The 20329-nt window shown below is 43.0% G+C and overlaps 1 protein-coding gene across 4 annotated transcripts in view; it reads left to right on the forward strand.

Moving 5' to 3' along the window:
- ERBB4 (erb-b2 receptor tyrosine kinase 4) overlaps positions 1 to 20329 on the forward strand; it is a 779780-nt gene that overhangs the window by 668077 nt on the left and 91374 nt on the right. For all 4 annotated transcript variants that reach the window (XM_081904442.1, XM_081904441.1, XM_081904443.1 and 1 more), the window contains one exon: positions 2422 to 2607. In XM_081904442.1, coding sequence (XP_081760568.1) covers positions 2422 to 2607 — 186 coding nt within the window. The remainder of the gene's footprint in view (positions 1 to 2421; positions 2608 to 20329) is intronic.

A 20329-nucleotide genomic window follows, 5' to 3' on the forward strand; every position in this document is an offset into this window, starting at 1 on the left:
GCTGAGAAAATAAAAAGGCCACACAGACCACAATGCAGGCACGCAGCAAGCCTCTCTAGGGAGTCCTTTCCATAATTGGTTGCCACCACTGAAAGAACCCACTCCTTAGTGATCATCCACCCTCACTGGAGCTCACCACTAACTTCTCCCTTGTTTTCTTAGAACGCCAATATCGCTTCTTGGCCCTTTTAGCTACGATTTGGTATAGAATGGCGGCAATGGTGCCCACCTGAGAGGTGCCAGAGCTGAGCTCCGGTGAGCTCCAGCTGAAAAAAAAGCCCTGCCTTAAACTATTGCTTCATCCATCCCTGTGTTGACTTGAAGCCCACGAGCCTAGATTCATGACTAAAGTGGCTCCTAGCTCACAACCACGAGCAAAAAAAAAGGAGGCATCTCTTTTGAGAGATCACCATGCCACTGTTTTGAAGTGTGTCTGTGTATGTTGCATGTAGTTTCCTGGATACCTAACATGTGTGCCTTGGAAGGCTGCAGGTCTTGACTGCAAGTTCAGGAGGTGGGGATGGGTCACAGAGGGAGGAGACCTGCTTGGGCCCAATTACACTATGTCATTGGGAGGACAACAGCATGCCCAATATTTAAGAATTGGGCATGAAAGAATCTAATGTTACTAAGTAGGTCATGTTAGTTCCAGATTGAACCCAGAACTTTGCCTATCACTAGTCCAATTACAGTGGACAGATAGAAACTTTATTTGCATTAGCCACTAGCCTTAGCAATAAGATGAAATATACTGGGGATAGAGCTAATAGTTAGCTATACAAAATATGTTCTGGAGGTTTACATCAATACAAATGACAGAATTGATTCATGATCCTTTAGACCAATTACAGTATAGTACAGGGGTAGCCAACATGGTGCCCTTCACATATTGTGGAACTACAACTCCCATCAACCCTGAACACTAGTCATGCTGACTGAGGCATGAAAGTCCTCGTGTTTATGATACTGGTATAGTGTGCTCTCTACGTGTTTTATACCCTCCTTTCTTGGGGCATGCAATATGGCCTTTCCAGGATAAATACATCCTAACACATCTCAGTTTGGTTATTCATTATAAATGGCTTTTTCCATATCTCAAATAGAGCATTAAACAGCAGATGAGCAGGAGATCATGCACTGAAGTTAATATGTCTATCAACATACTTTTGTCTCTCCCATTTTCCCACACCTGCCACTGATTTTTGGTGTGCAAAAACAATGAATCCATATCCCACTCAGGCAACATGAAGAAAAATAGAAACGCTTGCTTCTTTGCCGAAAAGAAAGAAAAAACTTTATGGGGGGGGGAGAGGGCATAAACCAGAGAGTTATTTTGTTTCTCAAAAATGGATAATGTACCTGTCAACATGTATTTATTCTGCCGGCCTTCAGTGCTATTTTCTGGTGTCAGTCGAAAAGCGACTAACATTGCATCTCGGTGACCCCGTGCAACAGACTAGTGTATTAATTTTAACACGGAACAAATGGTTTAAATGGAACTGCTCTTCCTGCCTCTTCTCCCTTGCTGGCCCAAACCTGCCATGAGTTACACTGAGTCCTTACGCCTGCCCTGAAAAACATGAGTTGACATAATTTCAAAAATATTAGAAGTAAAGAAAAGGTTAAACCATCTGTTATTTTCATTATACACACACCCTACAATTAATGTCTTGTTCATCTTTTCTTTCTTTCTTTTTTTTGAAAAAAAGAACCATTATGCAAATACACTGCAATTTGGTTTCAAATGCTCTTTGTGCTCTGATGAGCAATTTTCTCAAATACAAACCCAGCCTCCTTCCCCTCCTATATAATTCCCCCACCCCACTTCCACCTACCCTTCTACCTCTTTTGGAGGACTGGGGGTGATGATGGTGGTTTCATACTACTAACAGCAAGATCATTTGATATTTTTTTTACCACCACATGTGAAGCACTGTAGTTATTTTTTAAAAAACTTATCAGAAATGCATGCATTTTGAAAGAGAACACGGAGGAAGTAGCTCCATGCTTTTCTTTTTCTTTTTTCAAAGGAAACCTCTTTGCCTTTTTTGCTTTTCACTATTCCTGCTCCATGGCGCAGTGATACATTCATTGAAATGATGTGTTTAGTGAATCCAGATTCAAAGATGTACACAGATGTACCTATGAAAGGAGTCACAGCTTGCAATGCAAATGGTGGACATCCTAATAAGTGTAGCCAAAGTTGCTTTCATTGCCAGCTCAAAACATTTTACTGCTGAAATGAAGCCCAGTTTGCAACCTTCCCCCCTCCATACTAGGAACATCATTTAGACACCAATTCCTGCCTTCACCTGTCTCCCACTCACAGTGCTACATAGTGGGACCAGCCCAAGTAGCTTCACTTGGGCACGGAAGTGTGGTATTAAGTGCCTCTTTTAAATATATGGCTTTTTATTGCAGGAAGCTCTTATAATGGCAAGCATGGATCATCCACATCTGGTACGGCTACTAGGAGTCTGCTTGAGCCCAACCATCCAGCTAGTTACTCAGCTGATGCCCCACGGCTGCTTATTGGACTACGTTCATGAACACAAGGATAACATTGGCTCCCAGCTGCTGCTGAACTGGTGTGTCCAGATAGCCAAGGTAAGCTCTTACAGAATCAGCTGCTGCTTTTTGAGATTCCCTGCTTGAGATGTTTGCTTACGCTCCATATCTCTGGTGTACAAAAATAAATTTTGCATTCTATTAATTTATGGAATATGTTTTATTGTGATTGGGTTTGGGAGGGAGAATGCGGGCTCTGTGGATTTTTTTCTCCCTTGTTATCTTGGGAAGTATATATTGAAGATTTTTCCACTGGGTCAAGCTTTAGATCTCATGCATTTTTCATTATTGATACACTAATTTCTCTAAAACAAATCTGATATATGAGAAGAAATCACTTTCTGAAATTGATAAATAAAATGTAATTAAATGAAGAAGACAATCAAGCTGAGGATGTAAAGCGAGAGTCAAGTTTTGGAGAACTGGATCTCACATACCTGAAACAAATTGAGGTAGGTAAATATCTTGTGGGATTTGAGAAAAGGATCCAAAGTAAATAATTTGCTACAATAATTCAGTCTTTGTTTTCTCAAATAACCAAGATAAAAAAACGAAAACAAATACCAGTCCCTTCCACCATATCATTGCATGTTTCCCTGCAGAAACTATGTAGAAAAACAAAGTTTGGGGATTGTGTTTGCTCTTTCCTATTTCTTGGACTGAAATATTTCTTAGACTGAAATTTTTTCTTCCAGTCTGTGAAAGGGAACCATTTGAGGGGGTGGCACAGGCCACATACCACATTCTGTGAGTGATCTGTCACTCACCATTTCCTGGGCACTTCCTTCCCTTAAAACATGGCACATCATTAAAGACATCAAAACTTTTAACACAGTTGCCCTAGACCAGCCCACTAGGGATGTATGATAGCTCTTCAGGAACCATTGCAACTCCTGCTTTTGTTGCCTTACTGGATCAGCGGACTGGGAAGTGGATGTCAGCTGCTTTGGAAGTCCTTAATGCATGGCTTAGCCTGGCTAGGTCTCTCACACATCCTTTTCCTGGCCAGTGTCTAGACCTTCCTTCTTCTAGACATGCACCTATTCTTCATGGAACACCATGAACCCATGTGTTTTAATTTGCTAGAGTGGCAGTTTCATCACAGGCTACTTTGTGATGCTGCCTCAAAGCTCTGCAGGCACCCATCCACCCTGACAAGTTACATTGAGTTCATCAGGAAGCGTTGGGTATGGAATAGGAGAATAGGAGAAGGGACAACTACCCTGCCAATTCATAGGGAAAAAAGTGTTTTTGTAAAGGGAAGATGCAAACATTAGAACTGGGACACTGAAGGAAAGTATAACAAAGTAAAATGGAACTTGGATGTGAAACACCCACAAGAAATTCATAGAATCATAGAGTTGGAAGAGACCACAAGGGCCATCGAGTCCAACCCCCTGCCAAGCAGGAAACACCATCAGAGCACTCCTGACATATGGTTGTCAAGCCTCTGCTTAAAGACCTCCAAAGAAGGAGACTCCACCACACTCCTTGGCAGCAAATTCCACTGTCGAACAGCTCTTACTGTCAGGAAGTTCTTCCTAATGCTTAGGTGGAATCTTCTTTCTTGTAGTTTGGAACCATTGCTCCGTGTCCGCTTCTCTGGAGCAGCAGAAAACAATCTTTCTGCCTCCTCTATGTGACATTCTTTTATATATTTGAACATGGCTATCATATCACCCCTAAACCTCCTCTTCTCCAGGCTAAACATGCCCAGCTCCCTTAGCCGTTCCTCATAAGGCATCGTTTCCAGGCCTTTGACCATTTTGGTTGCCCTCCTCTGGACACGTTCCAGTTTGTCAGTGTCCTTCTTGAACTGTGGTGCCCAGAACTGGACACAGTACTCCAGGTGAGGTCTGACCAGAGCAGAATACAGTGGCACTATTACTTCCCTTGATCTAGATGCTATACTCCTATTGATGCAGCCCAGAATTGCATTGGCTTTTTTATCTGCCGCGTCACACTGTTGGCTCATGTCAAGTTTGTGATCAACCAAGACTCCTAGATCCTTCTCACATGTACTGCTCTCAAGCCAGGTGTCACCCATCTTGTATTTGTGCCTCTCGTTTTTTGTTTGTTTTTTTGCCCAACATTTCTCCCTGTTAAAATTCATCTTGTTTGTTTTGGCCTAATTCTCTAATCTGTCAAGGTCGTTTTGAAGTGTGATCCTGTCCTCTGGGGTGTTAGCCACCCCTCCCAGTTTGCTGTCATCTGCAAATTTGATCAGGATGCCCTTGAGTCCATCATCCAAGTCGTTGATAAAGATGTTGAATAAGACCAGGCCCAAGACAGAACCCTGTGGCACCCCACTAGTCACTCTTCTCCAGGATGAAGAGGAACCATTGATGAGCACCCTTTGGGTTCAGTCAGTCAGCCAGTTACAAATCCACTGAGTGGTAACATAGTCAAGACCGCATTTTACCAGCTTCTTTACAAGAATATCATGGGGCACCTTGTCAAATGCCTTGCTGAAATCAAGGTAGGCTACATCCACTGCATTCCCTTCATCTACCAGGCTTGTAATTCTGTCAAAAAATGAGATCAGGTTAGTCTGACATGACTTATTTTTCAGAAATCCATGCTGACTATTGGTGATCACAGCATTCCTTTCTAGGTGCTCACAGACTGTTTGCTTAATGATCTGCTCCAGAATCTTCCCTGGTATTGATGTCAGACTGACTGGGCGGTAATTATTTGGGTCCTCTCTTTCCCCCCTTTTGAAAATAGGGACAACATTTGCCCTCCTCCAGTCTGCCGGGACTTCTGTTCTCCAGGAATTCTCAAAGATGACTGCCAGTGGTACTGAGATCACATCTGCCAGTTCTTTTAATACTCTTGGATGCAGTTCATCTGGCCCTGGAGACTTGAATACATCTAAACTAGCCAAGTATTCTTGTACTATCTCCTTAGTTATTCTGGGCTGTGTTTCCTCTGCTGAATCATTTGCTCCAAATTCTTCAGGTCGGGCATTGTTTTCTTTATCTGAGAAGACTGAGGCAAAGAAGGCATTGAGGAGTTCAGCCCTTTCTGTGTCCCCTGTTTGCATTTCACCATCTTCTCCTCTGAGTGACCCCACTGTTTCTTTGTTCTTCCTTTTGCTATGAACATACCCATAAAAGCCTTTTTTGTTGCTTTTAACCAGATGGGCGGTTATTATTATTATTATTATTTAACCTCTCTAGCAAGCCTGAGTTCGTTCTGTGCTTTAGCTTTTCTGACTTTGTGTCTACACGTGCTGGCTATTTGTTTGAATTCCTCTTTGGTGGTTTCCCCCCTTTTCCATTTTTTGTACACATCCTTTTTTAATCTTAACTCAGTTAAAAGTTCTTTAGATAGCCTTTAGGCACCTTCCATGTTTCCGTCTCATTGGTATTGCCTGAAGTTGTGCTTTTACTATCTCCCTCTTAACAAACTCCCAGTCATCATGAACTCCCTTTCCTTTTAGTATTACTGTCCATGGGATCTCACCCAGCACTTCCCTAAGTTTTATGAAGTTGGCTTTCTTAAAGTCAAGATTGGCAAGCCCCAGGCTCTGTGGTTTAACCCACAGCGCCACCCATTTCCCTTTTCCTTTTAATAACGACATCTTTTTCTGTACCCACTTCTGCAACAGTTTTCTGTATCAAGGCTGAAAATGGAAGGGGAGGAAGAGGAAAGGCTACCTTTAGCTGAGTGGTGGATGTTGTTTATTGAATGGTTTATCATAATGAGGTTGGCTGTGCTGCACTGGGCGTCACCCTACTGGGTCGGTCTTTGTTATATTTTCTGCAGTGTTTTTTATTACGCCTGCTGGTTCAGAAGATCTCATTATGCATGGATGTTCATTTCAAGCTGTCTTGACTTTTGCATAAAGAGTAGCAAAACCTGCAGAGGCCCTCGGTTGGCTTGCCGGGGCCAATAGCCTCTGGTGATGTCTTTTGAAGTTTGGCGATTGGTTCGTGTTTCTAAGCAATATCCACTCAGGACTGAAATCTCAGCGGCCTTTCTCATGCATTTGTGGTCTATATTTTAGGCTTTAAGGGTTATTTTCAATTCATTTTGCTCTTTGCAGCAGATATTCTGTCAGAGAAGCAACTGAGTTTTCTCTTGAGATTGATTTGGCAAATTTGAGTGACTTACTGAAAAATTAAGAGAAAGGCTTGTCTAATATTTCAAAAGCATACTTGCCCCTTAGGTTCATGGTAGGATAGGGCTGTTTTTTTAAAGTTGGGAAGCTGTGTCCTTACAGATGTTTTAGACTGCGGCCGTTGTCAGCACCCACCCACTCCAGCATGGCCAGTGGGTGGGGAGATTGGAGTTGTCGTGCAGTAATATCTGGCAGGCCACAGGCTCCTCATCTCAGATTTATTTTCTGGTGCTCATGTGGTAGAACAGACAGCATGGGCTTGCTATTGAGTTAAGTGGCCGGGTTTTCACTTGCGCAATCTCTTGTGTTGGCATTGGGGCAGAGATAGTTTGGGATTCTCCTCATGACATTCTCCTCCATGCTACTGTACATCAAACCCTAAAGTTCTCTAGGCAGCATAATTTAAGCAAGGAGTTGCAGTCTTGCAGTGCAATTCAATGCATATCTATTTAGAATTAAATCCCAATATGGCCAACTATTGCCCAGCCTCAAATCTTCCATTCTTGGGCAAGGCAATTGAGCGAGTGGTTGCTGAACAACTCCAGGCACGCCTGGAAGAAGCGGACCATTTGGAACGCTTTCAGTCGGGATTCAGGCTTCATCATGGGACTGAAACTGCCTTAGTCGCACTGGTCGATGATCTCCGGTGGATTAACAGATTGAGATTGAATCCTGACAAGACAGAAGTACTGTTTTTGGGGTACAGGGGGTGGGCGGGTGTGGGGGATTCCCTGGTCCTGAATGGGGTAACTGTGCCCCTGAAGGACCAGGTGCGCAGCCTGGGAGTCATTCTGGACTCACAGCTGTCCATGGAGGCACAGGTTAATACCGTGTCCAGGGGAACTGTCTACCAGCTCCACCTGGTATGCAGGCTGAGACCCTCCCTGCCCGAAGACTGTCTCGCCAGAGTGGTGCATGCTCTAGTTATCTCCCGCTTGGACTACTGTAATGTGCTCCATGTGGGGCTACCTTTGAAGGTGACCCGGAAACTACAACTAATCCAAAATGCGGCAGCTAGACTGGTGACTGGGAGCGGCCACCGAGACCGTATAACACCGGTCTTGAAAGACCTACACTGGTTCCCAGTACGTTTCCGAGCACAATTCAAAGTGTTGGTGCTGACCTTTAAAGCCCTATACAGCCTCGGTCCAGTATACCTGAAGGAGCGTCTCCACCTCCATTGTTCTGGACACTGAGGTCCAGTGCTGAGGGCCTTCTGGCGGTTCCCTCGCTATGAGAAGCCAAGTTACAGGGAACCAGGCAGAGGGCCTTCTCATTAGTGGCGCCCACCCTGTGGAACACCCTTCCACCAGATGTCAAAGAGAAAAATAACTACCAAACGTTTAGAAGACATCTGAAGGCAGCCCTGTTTAGGGAAGCTTTTAATGTTTAATAGGTTATTGTATTTTAGTGTTTTGTTGGAAGCCACCCAGAGTGGCTGGGGAAACCCAGCCAGATCAGATGGGCGGGGTATAAATAATAAATTATTATTATATTATTATTATCCCTGCATACGATCTTCACATTGATTAAAATTTGCATGGTTTTCGGTGTTTGCTAGGTTGTAAGGACATGGCCTCTGCCATCTAGGAAGAAGATAAGAGGCAGACATGCCATGTATGCTACTAGTTGCTGATGGTATGGAGTGCCTCCTTTAAAAGTTTGCTTTTTGTGAACGATATCAGGTGATAAGAAGGGTGTGTTTCTGATGCTTGATTGGGATGCATGTTTCACAGATGCAAAACTTCACTTGATATTACAGTGACTGAATACAGAACATGGTCATGTGAATTCAGCTGTAACTCATTTACCATTTCTTAGGGCATGGCAGGTGCTCTTAGCAGCACCATAGTGAATTACAGTCCAAACTGTATTTCCATTTGTTTCTTTCTTGGGAGGCTGTCAAGTCTGCTTATCACATTTTACATTCAAATAATTCCATAAGTGTTACTTTCCAATAATAATAATAAGCCAAGGTAATAAGCAGTTTGATACACTCGAATGTCAGGGAAGGAAAATCAGATCCTGGGGGAGATCCTTTTAACATCTTGTGAATATAAAAGAATTCTAAAATTACATTAACCAAGGCAAAGCATAGCGTCACTCGAGAGGGAGGCTAGAAAGTACAATAAAGAGAATGTTAGCCAGGAAAATGGGCAGAATCAGATTTTCTCAGGAAAGAAAGTCAGGCTCTGATGTTGCCTGCCTCCCATAGGGTATTTCCTCCTTCAGGGAAAAAGAGAAGCTGTACATTTGCAACTCAGAGCTCTCTCTATATATATATAACTCAGAATGCAATTGTGCAGAGATCTCTTTCCATACCTCCCACAATCATGAAACTAACAATCACATTTCAGAATATTTTGAGCAACCACTTCAACAAGGTCCAAGTGTCCTTCCTTCAAGAATCTAGGTATCATCCCAGCTTTTATTTTATTTTATTTTCTGTGGGTGAAGATCATTCCCAATTTCACTCTTCATTCCTTGGTCGGTTTCAAGGGATAAGAGAGAAGAACAGTTTGTTCTTTCTAGCCCAGCACCAAGATGAATAAAGACCTTGAACCACAGCTCCTTTGCTCTTGTCCTGGAAGCTGATGGGGAAAGATGGCTTGCAATGCCACCCACTGAATCCATGCCATATCGTGAGCCTTATGGACCGCATGGAGAGTGTGGCAAAAATAATACAAATTATCCTCCTATGGGCTAAGTCCCATGGAGAAATAACTAGTCATCTTTGGCCAGCTTCAGTGGCTGAAAACTACTTTCCCCATTGCAGTTAGGCTAATACATCTTTGTGCACAAAATAAAGCTGAGATCAGGATTCTCATCTGATAGAAAATTGCTTGGGCTCCAAGCAGATTTCCACACATTAAAAAAAATCCAGTTGAGGAACACTAGTACATTTCCTGCACCTCTTCGGCGCGGCTCAACAACCTTGATTATAAGCCGAGAGAGAGAGAGAGAGCAAGCCTCCACCGTAAAAATGGCTCTAAGATTAGGACCATTTGGCCGCATTGTTAGAGAGCAGCATTTTCCTTTTTATTCTCCTTGGCAGCATTTGATTGATAAACGTGCTAGTTAGGAGCAGCTTTCGTTATTTTGAAGCAGCCAGGAGTGAAAGATGGACAGACTGTGTGTGCAGAGGGAGGAAGCAGGGGTGAGCGGAAAGGTTGGGAGGAGGTGAAGAGATGTAGCTGTGGTTCAAGGTCTTTATTTTTCATTAAGGAGTCCTGGCTTACAGCTCTCTGAAAAGCCTATCAGGGAGTGAACAAAGGATGGGTTTAATGACTGTCATCTATCAGCTGTCCACATTTTAAACTTCAAGATGTCTCTATTCCCAAAGCTCCTTGCCATGACAAGGCTAATTGTATAATTATTATGCTATACCGACACACTCACACTAGCAAGGACCAGGGCGAAAGGCTGAGATAATTATCACTCCAAGCAAGTACATTAACATAAAATGTAGTTTACTAATGGGGCTGCTCTGGTAGGAAGTTCAGTGGGAAGCAGAGAAGAATTTAAACCAAGGACTTATCAAGCCATCTCAAGATCAAGATTCTCTGCTTGTTCGTCAGCTATATTTTATTTTCTTGCTTATGCTGAGTAGGTTTCACATCCATTCCCTCTCTTTTCCACAAGGTACAATATGAAATGCTACCATACAAATAATAAAACTACATATGTTTTAACTTCTTTAAAAATAAAGATTGCTAAAGCGAACCATTAAATGCTTGCTTAAAGGGCGGGGGGACCTCAAGATTGCCCCCAGAAGATACTTGGATTCTCATTCCGATGAGCCTCCAGGGCAGCCTCCAGGGCAGCTGTTGGAGACATCACCACTGAGAACTCGTAACTCTAAATAAACATGGTAAACCAGAGATATTGAACTTTAGAGAATGGTCTTGCCTACGTTAGAAATTTCAACAGGGTATAGAGGAGGTTGGGAGCTCTCCCTTACCTCTGAGCTGTGCTCCTGGGGGGCTTAGGATTGGGCAGAGGCCTCTCTCTGCCTGGCTCTGCCAATGATAGGTTCTTCCACTGGGGAGGCCCACACTGTGCCAAGAGCAGGGGCTACTAGTGGTATTCTTGCAAGTGATAGCTGGCATAGGGCATCAGGGTGTTTTGAGGATGAGGTAGCAGAGCTCGCCAGGGATCTGCTGGATCCTGTTGGCCCATTGCTAGCTGAGGGACCTCAGAAAAAATGTGTGTGTCCCCCCCCCCCCAAATGCACATGTGATCTCAGGGACAGGTCACAACAATGTAAAACACAAGATACAACAAAAGTAAAAATCCACTTTAAGATATGTATGCAGGTCCTGGGTTATTTGATTTATTTATCTGAAATTATATAGCACTGTTCATAAAATATATCCCAGCAGTTCTACACACTCAAAATACAATAAAAACTTCACACCCAAAAGGGGAGGGGAAAGTGGGGGGAGGAGAAAGTTAAACACAGACAAATTTTGTAAAAAATAGAATAGAATCATAGAGTTGGAAGAGACCACAAGGGCCATCGAGTCCAACCCCCTGCCAAGCAGGAAACACCATCAGAGCACTCCTGAAATATGGTTGTCCAGCCTCTGCTTAAAGACCTCCAAAGAAGGAGACTCCACCACACTCCTTGGCAGCAAATTCCACTGTCGAACAGCTCTTACTGTCAGGAAGTTCTTCCTAATGTTTAGGTGGAATCTTCTTTCTTGTAGTTTGGAACCATTGCTCCGTGTCCGCTTCTCTGGAGCAGCAGAGAACATGTGATGCCACAGTCAAGACCTCCTGGAATAGGAAGGAGTTTTACCTTATCTGTGGAATAATGGCAAGGAGGTTGTGCAAACCTCCCTTGGAAGGGGGATCTCTGAGAGGGGGCTGCAGCAAATAAGACCTTAGGGCCTTATCAATAGATCTTAAGTGCCAGCAAGCTGCACTGCACACATGGAAATCTGAGGCTTGGGGTTGGCAACAAGAAGACCTTTTCAGTTGTGGCTCATTGCTCCTGGAATGTTTTCTGCAGTGAGGCCCGCCTCACTGACATCTTCTGAGCAGCAAGTTCTTTCCTTTCCTCCAAGGCATCTGATGGAACATGATCCAGCTGTATCAAGGCCGATGCCCTTTGTTAGGTGACTAACATAACATATAGTACATTATCGTACCAGCCACCTAATAGTACTTTATGCATTGAGAACAAAGCAGGATAAAGTGGAATACCATAGGAAGAGAATATGATCCTGTTGGAAAGAGTGTACAGTTTCTTCTAGTTTGTCAGGTGACTTGATCCAAATTGTTCATGTGCCGTGTTCTCCCAAAAGAGATAGCGGTCTGCAGATTTTTAAAAATTGTCTTGCAATTGTGTGCATGCCAAGTGATATTTAAGGGTTACCAGAAGAAATGAAGCTCACCTCACCAGGTAGTATGGGAACACTGACTTGATTAACATGGTTGCAAAGCGGCAGCTATCCTACTGGACTGAAGACTAATTTCCAACAGAGGCAAAGTGCTTCATTCCCCAGAGTCCTTTTGAAAACTACAGCACTCATCAGACTATGTTCCTCTAATTACTACAGTATTATTAATTATGGCTAACACATTGCAAAGAAGGGCAGCCATAATGCCCTTGGAGAGCTGCCAGTGAAGCATATCATCCCATTAATTAAAGCTTGTATGTGGGGATATTTTCCTGTTCACTCTCCTCCATTTTCAAATTCCCTTTCCCTCTCGTGTGATATGAGTCATTTCTGCTTTCTCTTTCTTCCTTGCTGCCATTTTCTTCATGCTCAGCCTCTCACTTTCTCCCTAGTCACACCTTCTGCAAACAAAGTCATCTCCTTCCTCCCTTTGACCATCATTCTGTGCTCTCCGACCAGGGGCAGCAGACTATTATTAGCCAATCTAATCTGATGCAGTTTCCTCTTCCCTTCCACAGCAACAACAAAACCGCAGCCTGTGAGGTGGGGGGAGAGAAGAGAATTGACAGCAGAAGGGTTGTCATCAGGCGTGGGGAAGGGTTGCCCAGCCAGTGGCAAGGGATGATGGGAGGTGTAGTTCAGCAACATTTGGTGAAAGGTTCCTCACTCCTGGATTATCATATTAACAGTGGACTAGCTATTTGTTAACTTCACTTCATTTTAATCTGAATTATTAAGTGAAGGGCAAAAAGCTGCCAGCAATTTTTACAGTGGTCTCATTCTGACAGAACATCCCCCAACTCCTGATATCACCCAAATTACAGTAAGATGTTCACAAATGTTCATATATCTGTAGAACAAAAAGGCTGGAAAAGCTCTTTCTCAGATCCTCTAATTAATCATCACTAGTTTGTGCAAGATGTTAACATAACCTTTATTCCTTGAAGCAATACCTGCAAACCTAACTCACCCCACAGATTCTGTGTGATGCCAGGCAGATTATACTGGAGTTAAGGGCTCCAGAATAATCTTCCATAAAACACCTAGACTATCATCAAATACAGCAAGCCAGTTGGAAAAAGAAACCCATTATGTTTTTCTTAGCAGTCCCCGACAGACTGTCTTGGAACAGTATTATTGAAAACCTCTCCTAAATCAGATTCAAGATATTATAGCAGCTTCTGCTAAGGTCTGTCAGGAATTCCATTATAAACCCATATTTTTCGTGTTTATAATGTAGCCATAAAATTTTTCTCCGGACTGTGACTTGGCATAAAAAGTCTTGGCCTGAGGCAATTTTATTTTGTATTATTCAAGAAATCTATATATTAGGTTATTTTTGAATTGCTGAAGTATCAAAATAATAGTCTGGGTGCCATTTTGTATTGCTGTGAATTTAAGAAAATACTGCTTTTTCTCTAAAATAAAATGTTCAAAACTGTAAATTCGTAATGCAGCTAATCCACAACAATAAATATAGAAGTAAAACACTGAAGCTTACAAACTAGACACTGTAAATCTCAAGTGATTAATGTCTCTATAAGTGCTTTATTATGAAATATGTTATTTAGGATTAATATTCACATACCATTATTTCTGCTATTAATCATATTCTGGATCCTGGATATAATGTGTGCATACCTTTTGCTTTTCAAAACCAATACAGTATAGTCTCCAGCCTGGGTGCCAGGATCAACAAAATATATTTTCAAACTCACATTTCCTCCTCTTCATCCTATTTAGGGTAATAAGACTAACGCCAGTCCAAAACTCTGCTACAATTAAAAAACAACAAAGCAAACATGTGGTAAATTGATGTGATTTGTATATTTCACACAGCATGCAATTGATCCTCCCAATCAGATACTGTGTTCCTATTTTGTTTGTTAGGAATTTACTGTGGTGTGTGTTACTAAGCACGTGCACAAACACACCAAAGTTACTAGTTTAATAAAATGCAGGAGAAGGGTAAGCAGCGGAGGGGCTCCTGGCACCAATTCAGATGTCATGCCGACATTTAAACCCACAGGGTCATCTGGCAGTCAGGTGTCATTAGTCAACACTTTCCCTCTCTGCCATCTGTTTCTGTCTAGCCCATTTGTGCAAATTAACTCTCAGCATGGAGCCATTCTCATATTTGTCATGATTCTTCTTTCTGTGTCCTCCAGCTTTCCTCCTGAACCCAGACACCACAATGGCCTACATTGAAGATGTGGGCCTTGAAATCCTTCCTGCATGTATCAGCCCCTGTGGTCAGGCAGGCCAAGTGGCCCCACCAGCGACCCCCTTCTCCTGCCTCTTCCTCACCTGTCTTAATGTCTCCTCCTTTCTCCCTGCTCTTGCCTGCAGGGTTATGGCCCCCCACCCACCCTCTGGAAGTGGGCTTGGAAAGAGGGGCACCACTGCCTGCAAGGGGCCAGTGGGCTGCAGCGCCGCCATTGGAAGCCAGGCCGGCATTCAGGCTTGTGGGAGATGCTTTTGTGTGCTCTCCTTTGTGCTCTCTGTCTTATGACACAACTCTGACACAACTCCATCCCCCTTCCCTCAACTTCCGTTTTATGTTTAGCATGGCACTGCTTCGGCATGAGGAGTAAAATATTTAGAATTGGCTGTTAAAGACAATCTGTCCTGTTTTCGACCAGGATTGCTTCTCCACATTTGCAGATAATGTCGTACTGTTGCATCTGTTAGAAAGGCCCACAGATGGAGCCCCACACAATCCCTGCTTACTCCAAAGTAAGTTCTGCTGTGATGTATTTCCTAGTAATGGGTTAGAATTGTTGTGTTGGAATTAGGCCTTAACACCATAATAATCACTGGCATATTTCTAGTTCCAAAGTTCACACAACCTGATTCTGTTGTTATTTGGCACCCAAGTATTGTAGCATTTGATCATTCGCTATTGTGTGCCGTAGATGTCCGAGGCCCTTTCCAAATGTGTCACCTCACTATCAATTCATATCTTCCTAAGCAGCATTCTTTCCAGACATTTCTTATTCTACCCTTCTGGCTCATTACTTGCATCTCACATTTCTTAATTAGCATTTTAGTGTTTGGGCTGTTGATGTTTTGCCTGATAAATGAGAAATATAAATGATACAAGATAATTCTGGATGCATCTTCTTGTTAAGGACCAACAGTCTATCATTGTTTGCGCTGACATACATTACTTGCTTCTGCAATTTAGCCAAATTGAAGAAAATGCAATTCTGGAAGTCTTCTGTACCTAGTAATTGACAAAGTAATCCATTCATATGTGCCAGCAATCTCAACACAAGGAGCCGTAAGAGCACCACACAATGAGGAGTCTTGCACATGTGTCACTGTCCTTCCCTTCAGCAATATTGCTACATTTCATTTTGGGCTGATAATAAGTCAGACAGAGGGCATCCTTGGGCATTACATCCACACCATACATTTAAAGCATGTGGCCAAAGAATCCTAGGAACTTTATTAAAAGTGCTGGGAACTGTAGCTCTGTGAGGGGTAGACTACAGTTCCCAGGATTCTAGGGCAGGGGAGCTACGTACTTTAAATATGTTTTTCATGTGTGATGTGGGGGTCACCAACTGGCAGCTCTAACAACATCACTTTCCTCCCACTTTACAATGTTAGCTGCGAATTGCAGTTTGGATACATTAGCATTGTCTCTCACGCGAGTGCAGTACCATTATATGGATTCCCCGGTGGGACTCGGCTAAGCAGTATTTTGAAAGCAGTAGGAATACTTCAAACTAGATTTGCCATTGAAATTGCAAAGTTCTGAGCATCAAGATGAATCTGGAGGCTTTTCCTTAGGTGATATCTCTGCCAGACTTGAGAGAAGCTAAAGGGATTATTATTATATTTGCTAGACTTCCATCTGCATTTGCAAGACAAAAACAAATTGAGCATATCTTTCGATCCATGTAGGAAACCACATCAGCGTGGAAGGAGAGCCCTGAAGCAAACACAAAAGAAAGAGCCCATAGAGCTAGTCCCCCTCCCCAAAGCAGAACAGGCAAGCCTAACTGGACCTTACTTTCATTATGTGATTTGCAACCAGAGCCACATGTTTTAAAAAATTAAAAAGATTGTTCTCAGTGTGCAGAAAAGGGAGATTTAAGCCTGCTGCAGTCTCTGTACTAAATCTCCCCAATGGCAACTAGCATCCAGGGGTTGGGGCTGGAATTTCCATTGGCACCAGTGGGAAGCCATTTCTTTTCTAAGGCTAACTGCCCTGAAGGACAATTTTTGCAAAGATCATGGCTGCGAAAGGAACTTAAACAAGCTCTCATCCCTGTGTGCTGCAATATGTTCACACACCCACGTGCACACATTAACCAGCATTTAATTTTTGCACAGCAAATAAGGAGACAGAGTGCTGGAGTGAAATCAGTTAGGACAGAGGGTCAATCAGAAACTGAGACAAGACAACTGTGGGGTGGATTCAGTCACTATTTGCTTGCTCCCCCCGAACTTGGGCTGGCACGAGTTCCCATGTTGAGATTGCCCACTCAAGCCCCACTAAGGGGGCAGGCCTGGCCAGGGTCACATGATGCAGCTTGTGGCCAGCCCTGCCTCTCTGTTGCCCAAACTTTGCACAAGGCAGTGCTAAACACGTCACTGGGGCTGGATAAGACAGCACCTGCTCATGTCAAAAGCCATAAGAGGATCCCCCCTCCCACCTGGTGGGCCATGATCCCACCCACCCCAACTTTTTACCCATTCATAAATTGTGCCAGTAAAATAATAATAACATAGAGGCATTAGGTCAGCCACAGTGGGAGCAGAAATCTGGACTAGATGCGCCTGTGGTCTGATCCAGTAAGGCTGCTCTTATATTCTTCAATGGAATGTGCACCACCTATTATGGAGAGAGAGAGAGGGAGGGAGAGAGAGAGGGAGGGAGGGAGGGAGGGAGGGAGGGAGGGAGGGAGGGAGGGAGGGAAAGAAAGAAAGAAAGAAAGAAAGAAAGAAAGAAAGAAAGAAAGAAAGAAAGAAAGAAAGAAAGAAAGAAAGAAAGAAAGAAAGAAAGAAAGAAAGAAAGCCAGGTAGCCAGTAGCCAGGTAGCCAGAAGAAGGATCAGGTAGCCTACCCCCAGTCACAAGATGACCAAGACTGAGAAAGTCAGCAGGCCTTCAGAGACTTACTCACCACGTTTCACGAGAACATTCCTCTGGTATCAACCCGACTTCACAGGCTATAAGGATTGCAGCCTGTTATGTAAGGCTTCCAGCTAGAATTGGAGGCTACCACCACCCCCTCCACTTCCAGCCAGCAGCTCTTCTGGTAGATTTTGCAAGCAGCTAACACCTGACCTGCAGGACTCCCAATCTGAGCACTATAGTGGCTAAGACTGTGGCTTGAAGGACCTCCAATATAGTTCAAAAGAGCTTTAACTCAAGATTGAAGGTCTTTTGATGCCCCCCCCCCCGCTTCAGGTTCAGGCACAGCTGCCTAGGTAACAAACCAAGGCTGTGTAGACATTGCCAGCTTAAAGCTGGGTTGTTCTTTTTCTCGATTCAGATTGAAGCTGCTTTGGGGAGAAATGCTTCAGAATGCAGTTTTTCATAAGAAACAAGATGCGCATTATGGCTGGCATTGTGTGTGTACACCACTTCTCTCTCTTTTTTAAAATAAATTTTATTGGTTTCCATTCAATTATACATTTCATCTCGAATACAACAAATCATAACTGTTTTTTTTTTTACTTCCTTCAGCGTCTCTGACAATCATCCATATTTATACCTTTAATACACATTCCTTCTTTCGCATTGCCATTGTTCCCCCTTGCTCCCTTATTTTTAATAAACAATACTTATTTGTTTGTTTTTACAGTGCCTCTTGAAATCCCACTAGCGTTATATTTACACCACATATGTTTTTCAGATAATCCACCATTTTTCCCCAATCCTCGATGAACTTTTGGTCTTTAGTGTATCTAATTTTCCCAGTTAATTTGTCCAATTCCGCATAGTCTATCAATTTTGATCTCCATTCTTCTGTCGTCGGTATCTCCGTGTGTACACCGCTTCTCAAACTGGGGACACTGGTTGTAGAGTATACAAGAGTGTACACCCTTTTACTTTTCTATGCCAAAGGAATCTCAGTAGACAGAATTTACAGGCAAAGTCCTTCTTGGCCATCCATTGTAACTGGTATAATAATTTAAGTTTGTAACGGCAGCTTCCTAGATATATATCATGACAATTAAACAATAAATGATGAAGTAGCTTCGGTTTTAGTGGATAGTGGCAAAAGGAAGTGAAATGAGTTCATTTGTTGGGATAGAACACTGCTTTAAAAGGCAGGTTAGGGTGATTTTACAAGGCTTGTCATTTCTCATTAGGCTCAGCATGAGTCTAACTTTGCTCATGCAGGTTATAGCATCTGTGGAACTCAGACTGAAATTACGGTACATCCTTTTAAAGGTCCACAGAGAATAATATATCCTTTACATACAGCTTCAATCTGTACTGGCATACCCATGTCTGTAGACATTTTATCTATATTGGCATGCATAGGAAAGGGCTATCGGTGCAGTGGGTATTCATGCCCAGTTACCCTGGAGAGGTTTAGAAAACAACCTGTGTTCTACCTTGAGGAGGGTCCGTAATGCCTGAAGATGAGAAACAGAGGTCGGATTTGTAAAATGAAGCCAAGAACAAGCAAGGCGGCGTTCTGGTCTGTGCACACTTTCCTGGGAGTCAGCCTCAGTGACCACGGAGGGACTTCCTTGATCAATGGCGACTAGACATGATGGCTCTGCACTGCCTCCACACCAGGAGGCAGTAGTGCTTCAGAAAAGAGTTTCTGGAACCAGGTGCTCATGTGCTCAGGCCCCACTTGCTTGCTTCCCATAGGCATCTGGCTGGCCAATGTGGGAACAGGAGGCTGGGCCAGATGGGCCACTGTCAAGAGGCTCTTCTTACGTCCTTGAGTTCTCACTTCTAAGCGAACGTTTGTGGGTTCTGAGGGTAGCTGGTGGAAAGTCAGTGACACTATTGTGTGTAGTAATAGCAGGTTGAGACAAAGCTTCAGGCAGAAGTAGCTGCAGGCACACAGAAGGCGGGAACGTGCAAGCTGGAAGTAGACCCATTTGCATTACTGCTCTGTCCGGGAGAATGACTTGGAGTTGTGCTAATAATTCCGACTGAAGGCGGGTTCTGGGAACCAGTTCAACCGGCTTGTCCTCTTCTTAAGCATCCCCTTGCCTTTTTAAAGTACTGTATATACATTACCAAGGAGAGCTGATAATATATCTTGGAAGAGAATTGCAAAGTCAAGAGGACACCACAGAAAAGGCCCTGTCCCTTGTACCTGCTCAGCTAACCTCTATTAGTGGTAGGCACAAAAGTAGGGACTCCATAACTGATCTCAAATTTTCTTGCCACAGGGTAATTCTTGGAATGATTCCTGTACCAGGAACAAGTAGCTGACACATTTACTCGAAAACGGCTGTTTTGTGAACCTGTTTTTGTTTTCTCTTTAGTTTCCAAAAAGCTTTACTGTGTGTTAGGTCAAAAAGCAAAAATTTTAAAGTGTAATACCTAAAAAAGCTGTTTATCATCTATAGATAACCACATTCACAGCTGTAAAATGGTAAATCAAAACTGTCTCAGTATATCCTAAATATATATTTGCTGTATTTGCCTTTGTCCTCATTCACAATTCTCAAGAGCACATCATCTCATTTTTCTTTAAAATTTATGACCTGCATTTATGTTTATGTACAAATCTAAACTCACAACATTCTGTACTGTTGTGATTACAAATGCCTCATAAAGACTGATATGACAGTGTTATAAATGAAAATTTAAAGAATACTCAGAGGATGAAATGAGGCCATAAATTGCATTTCATAAGCTTACTCAGAGGTAGTCAAATGAACAGTGGGCAGCTCATACTCTTGCTAATCTGTTGAGTCTAATTTAATTGAAAGCACATGGTAAAATCCACTGGGAGATTCTTTTGCGCAAGTTCCACTGAAATTATTAGGAGCTATGCAAGAACTCGGGACTCTTTTGCAACTCCCATTCATTTCAGGGGAGATTGGCTTGTGCCTGCTGGTTTGTGCTCAACGTGAGGAAGTTCTTGTGCCTAAAGTAAGGAAGCCAGTGGTCCTCAAAGTTATGAAAGCATCAGCAAAACCTCTGGCAGTTCAACCTTTCTACGTGTGTGCTGGAACAGATGAAAAATGTATGCCTACCACCATCAAAGAAAAAACAGCTTTTGAAGAGAAGAAATG

This window comes from Podarcis melisellensis (genome assembly GCF_964234715.1).
Source record: "Podarcis melisellensis genome assembly, chromosome: 1".
In the NCBI taxonomy this organism is placed as follows: domain Eukaryota; kingdom Metazoa; phylum Chordata; class Lepidosauria; order Squamata; family Lacertidae; genus Podarcis; species Podarcis melisellensis.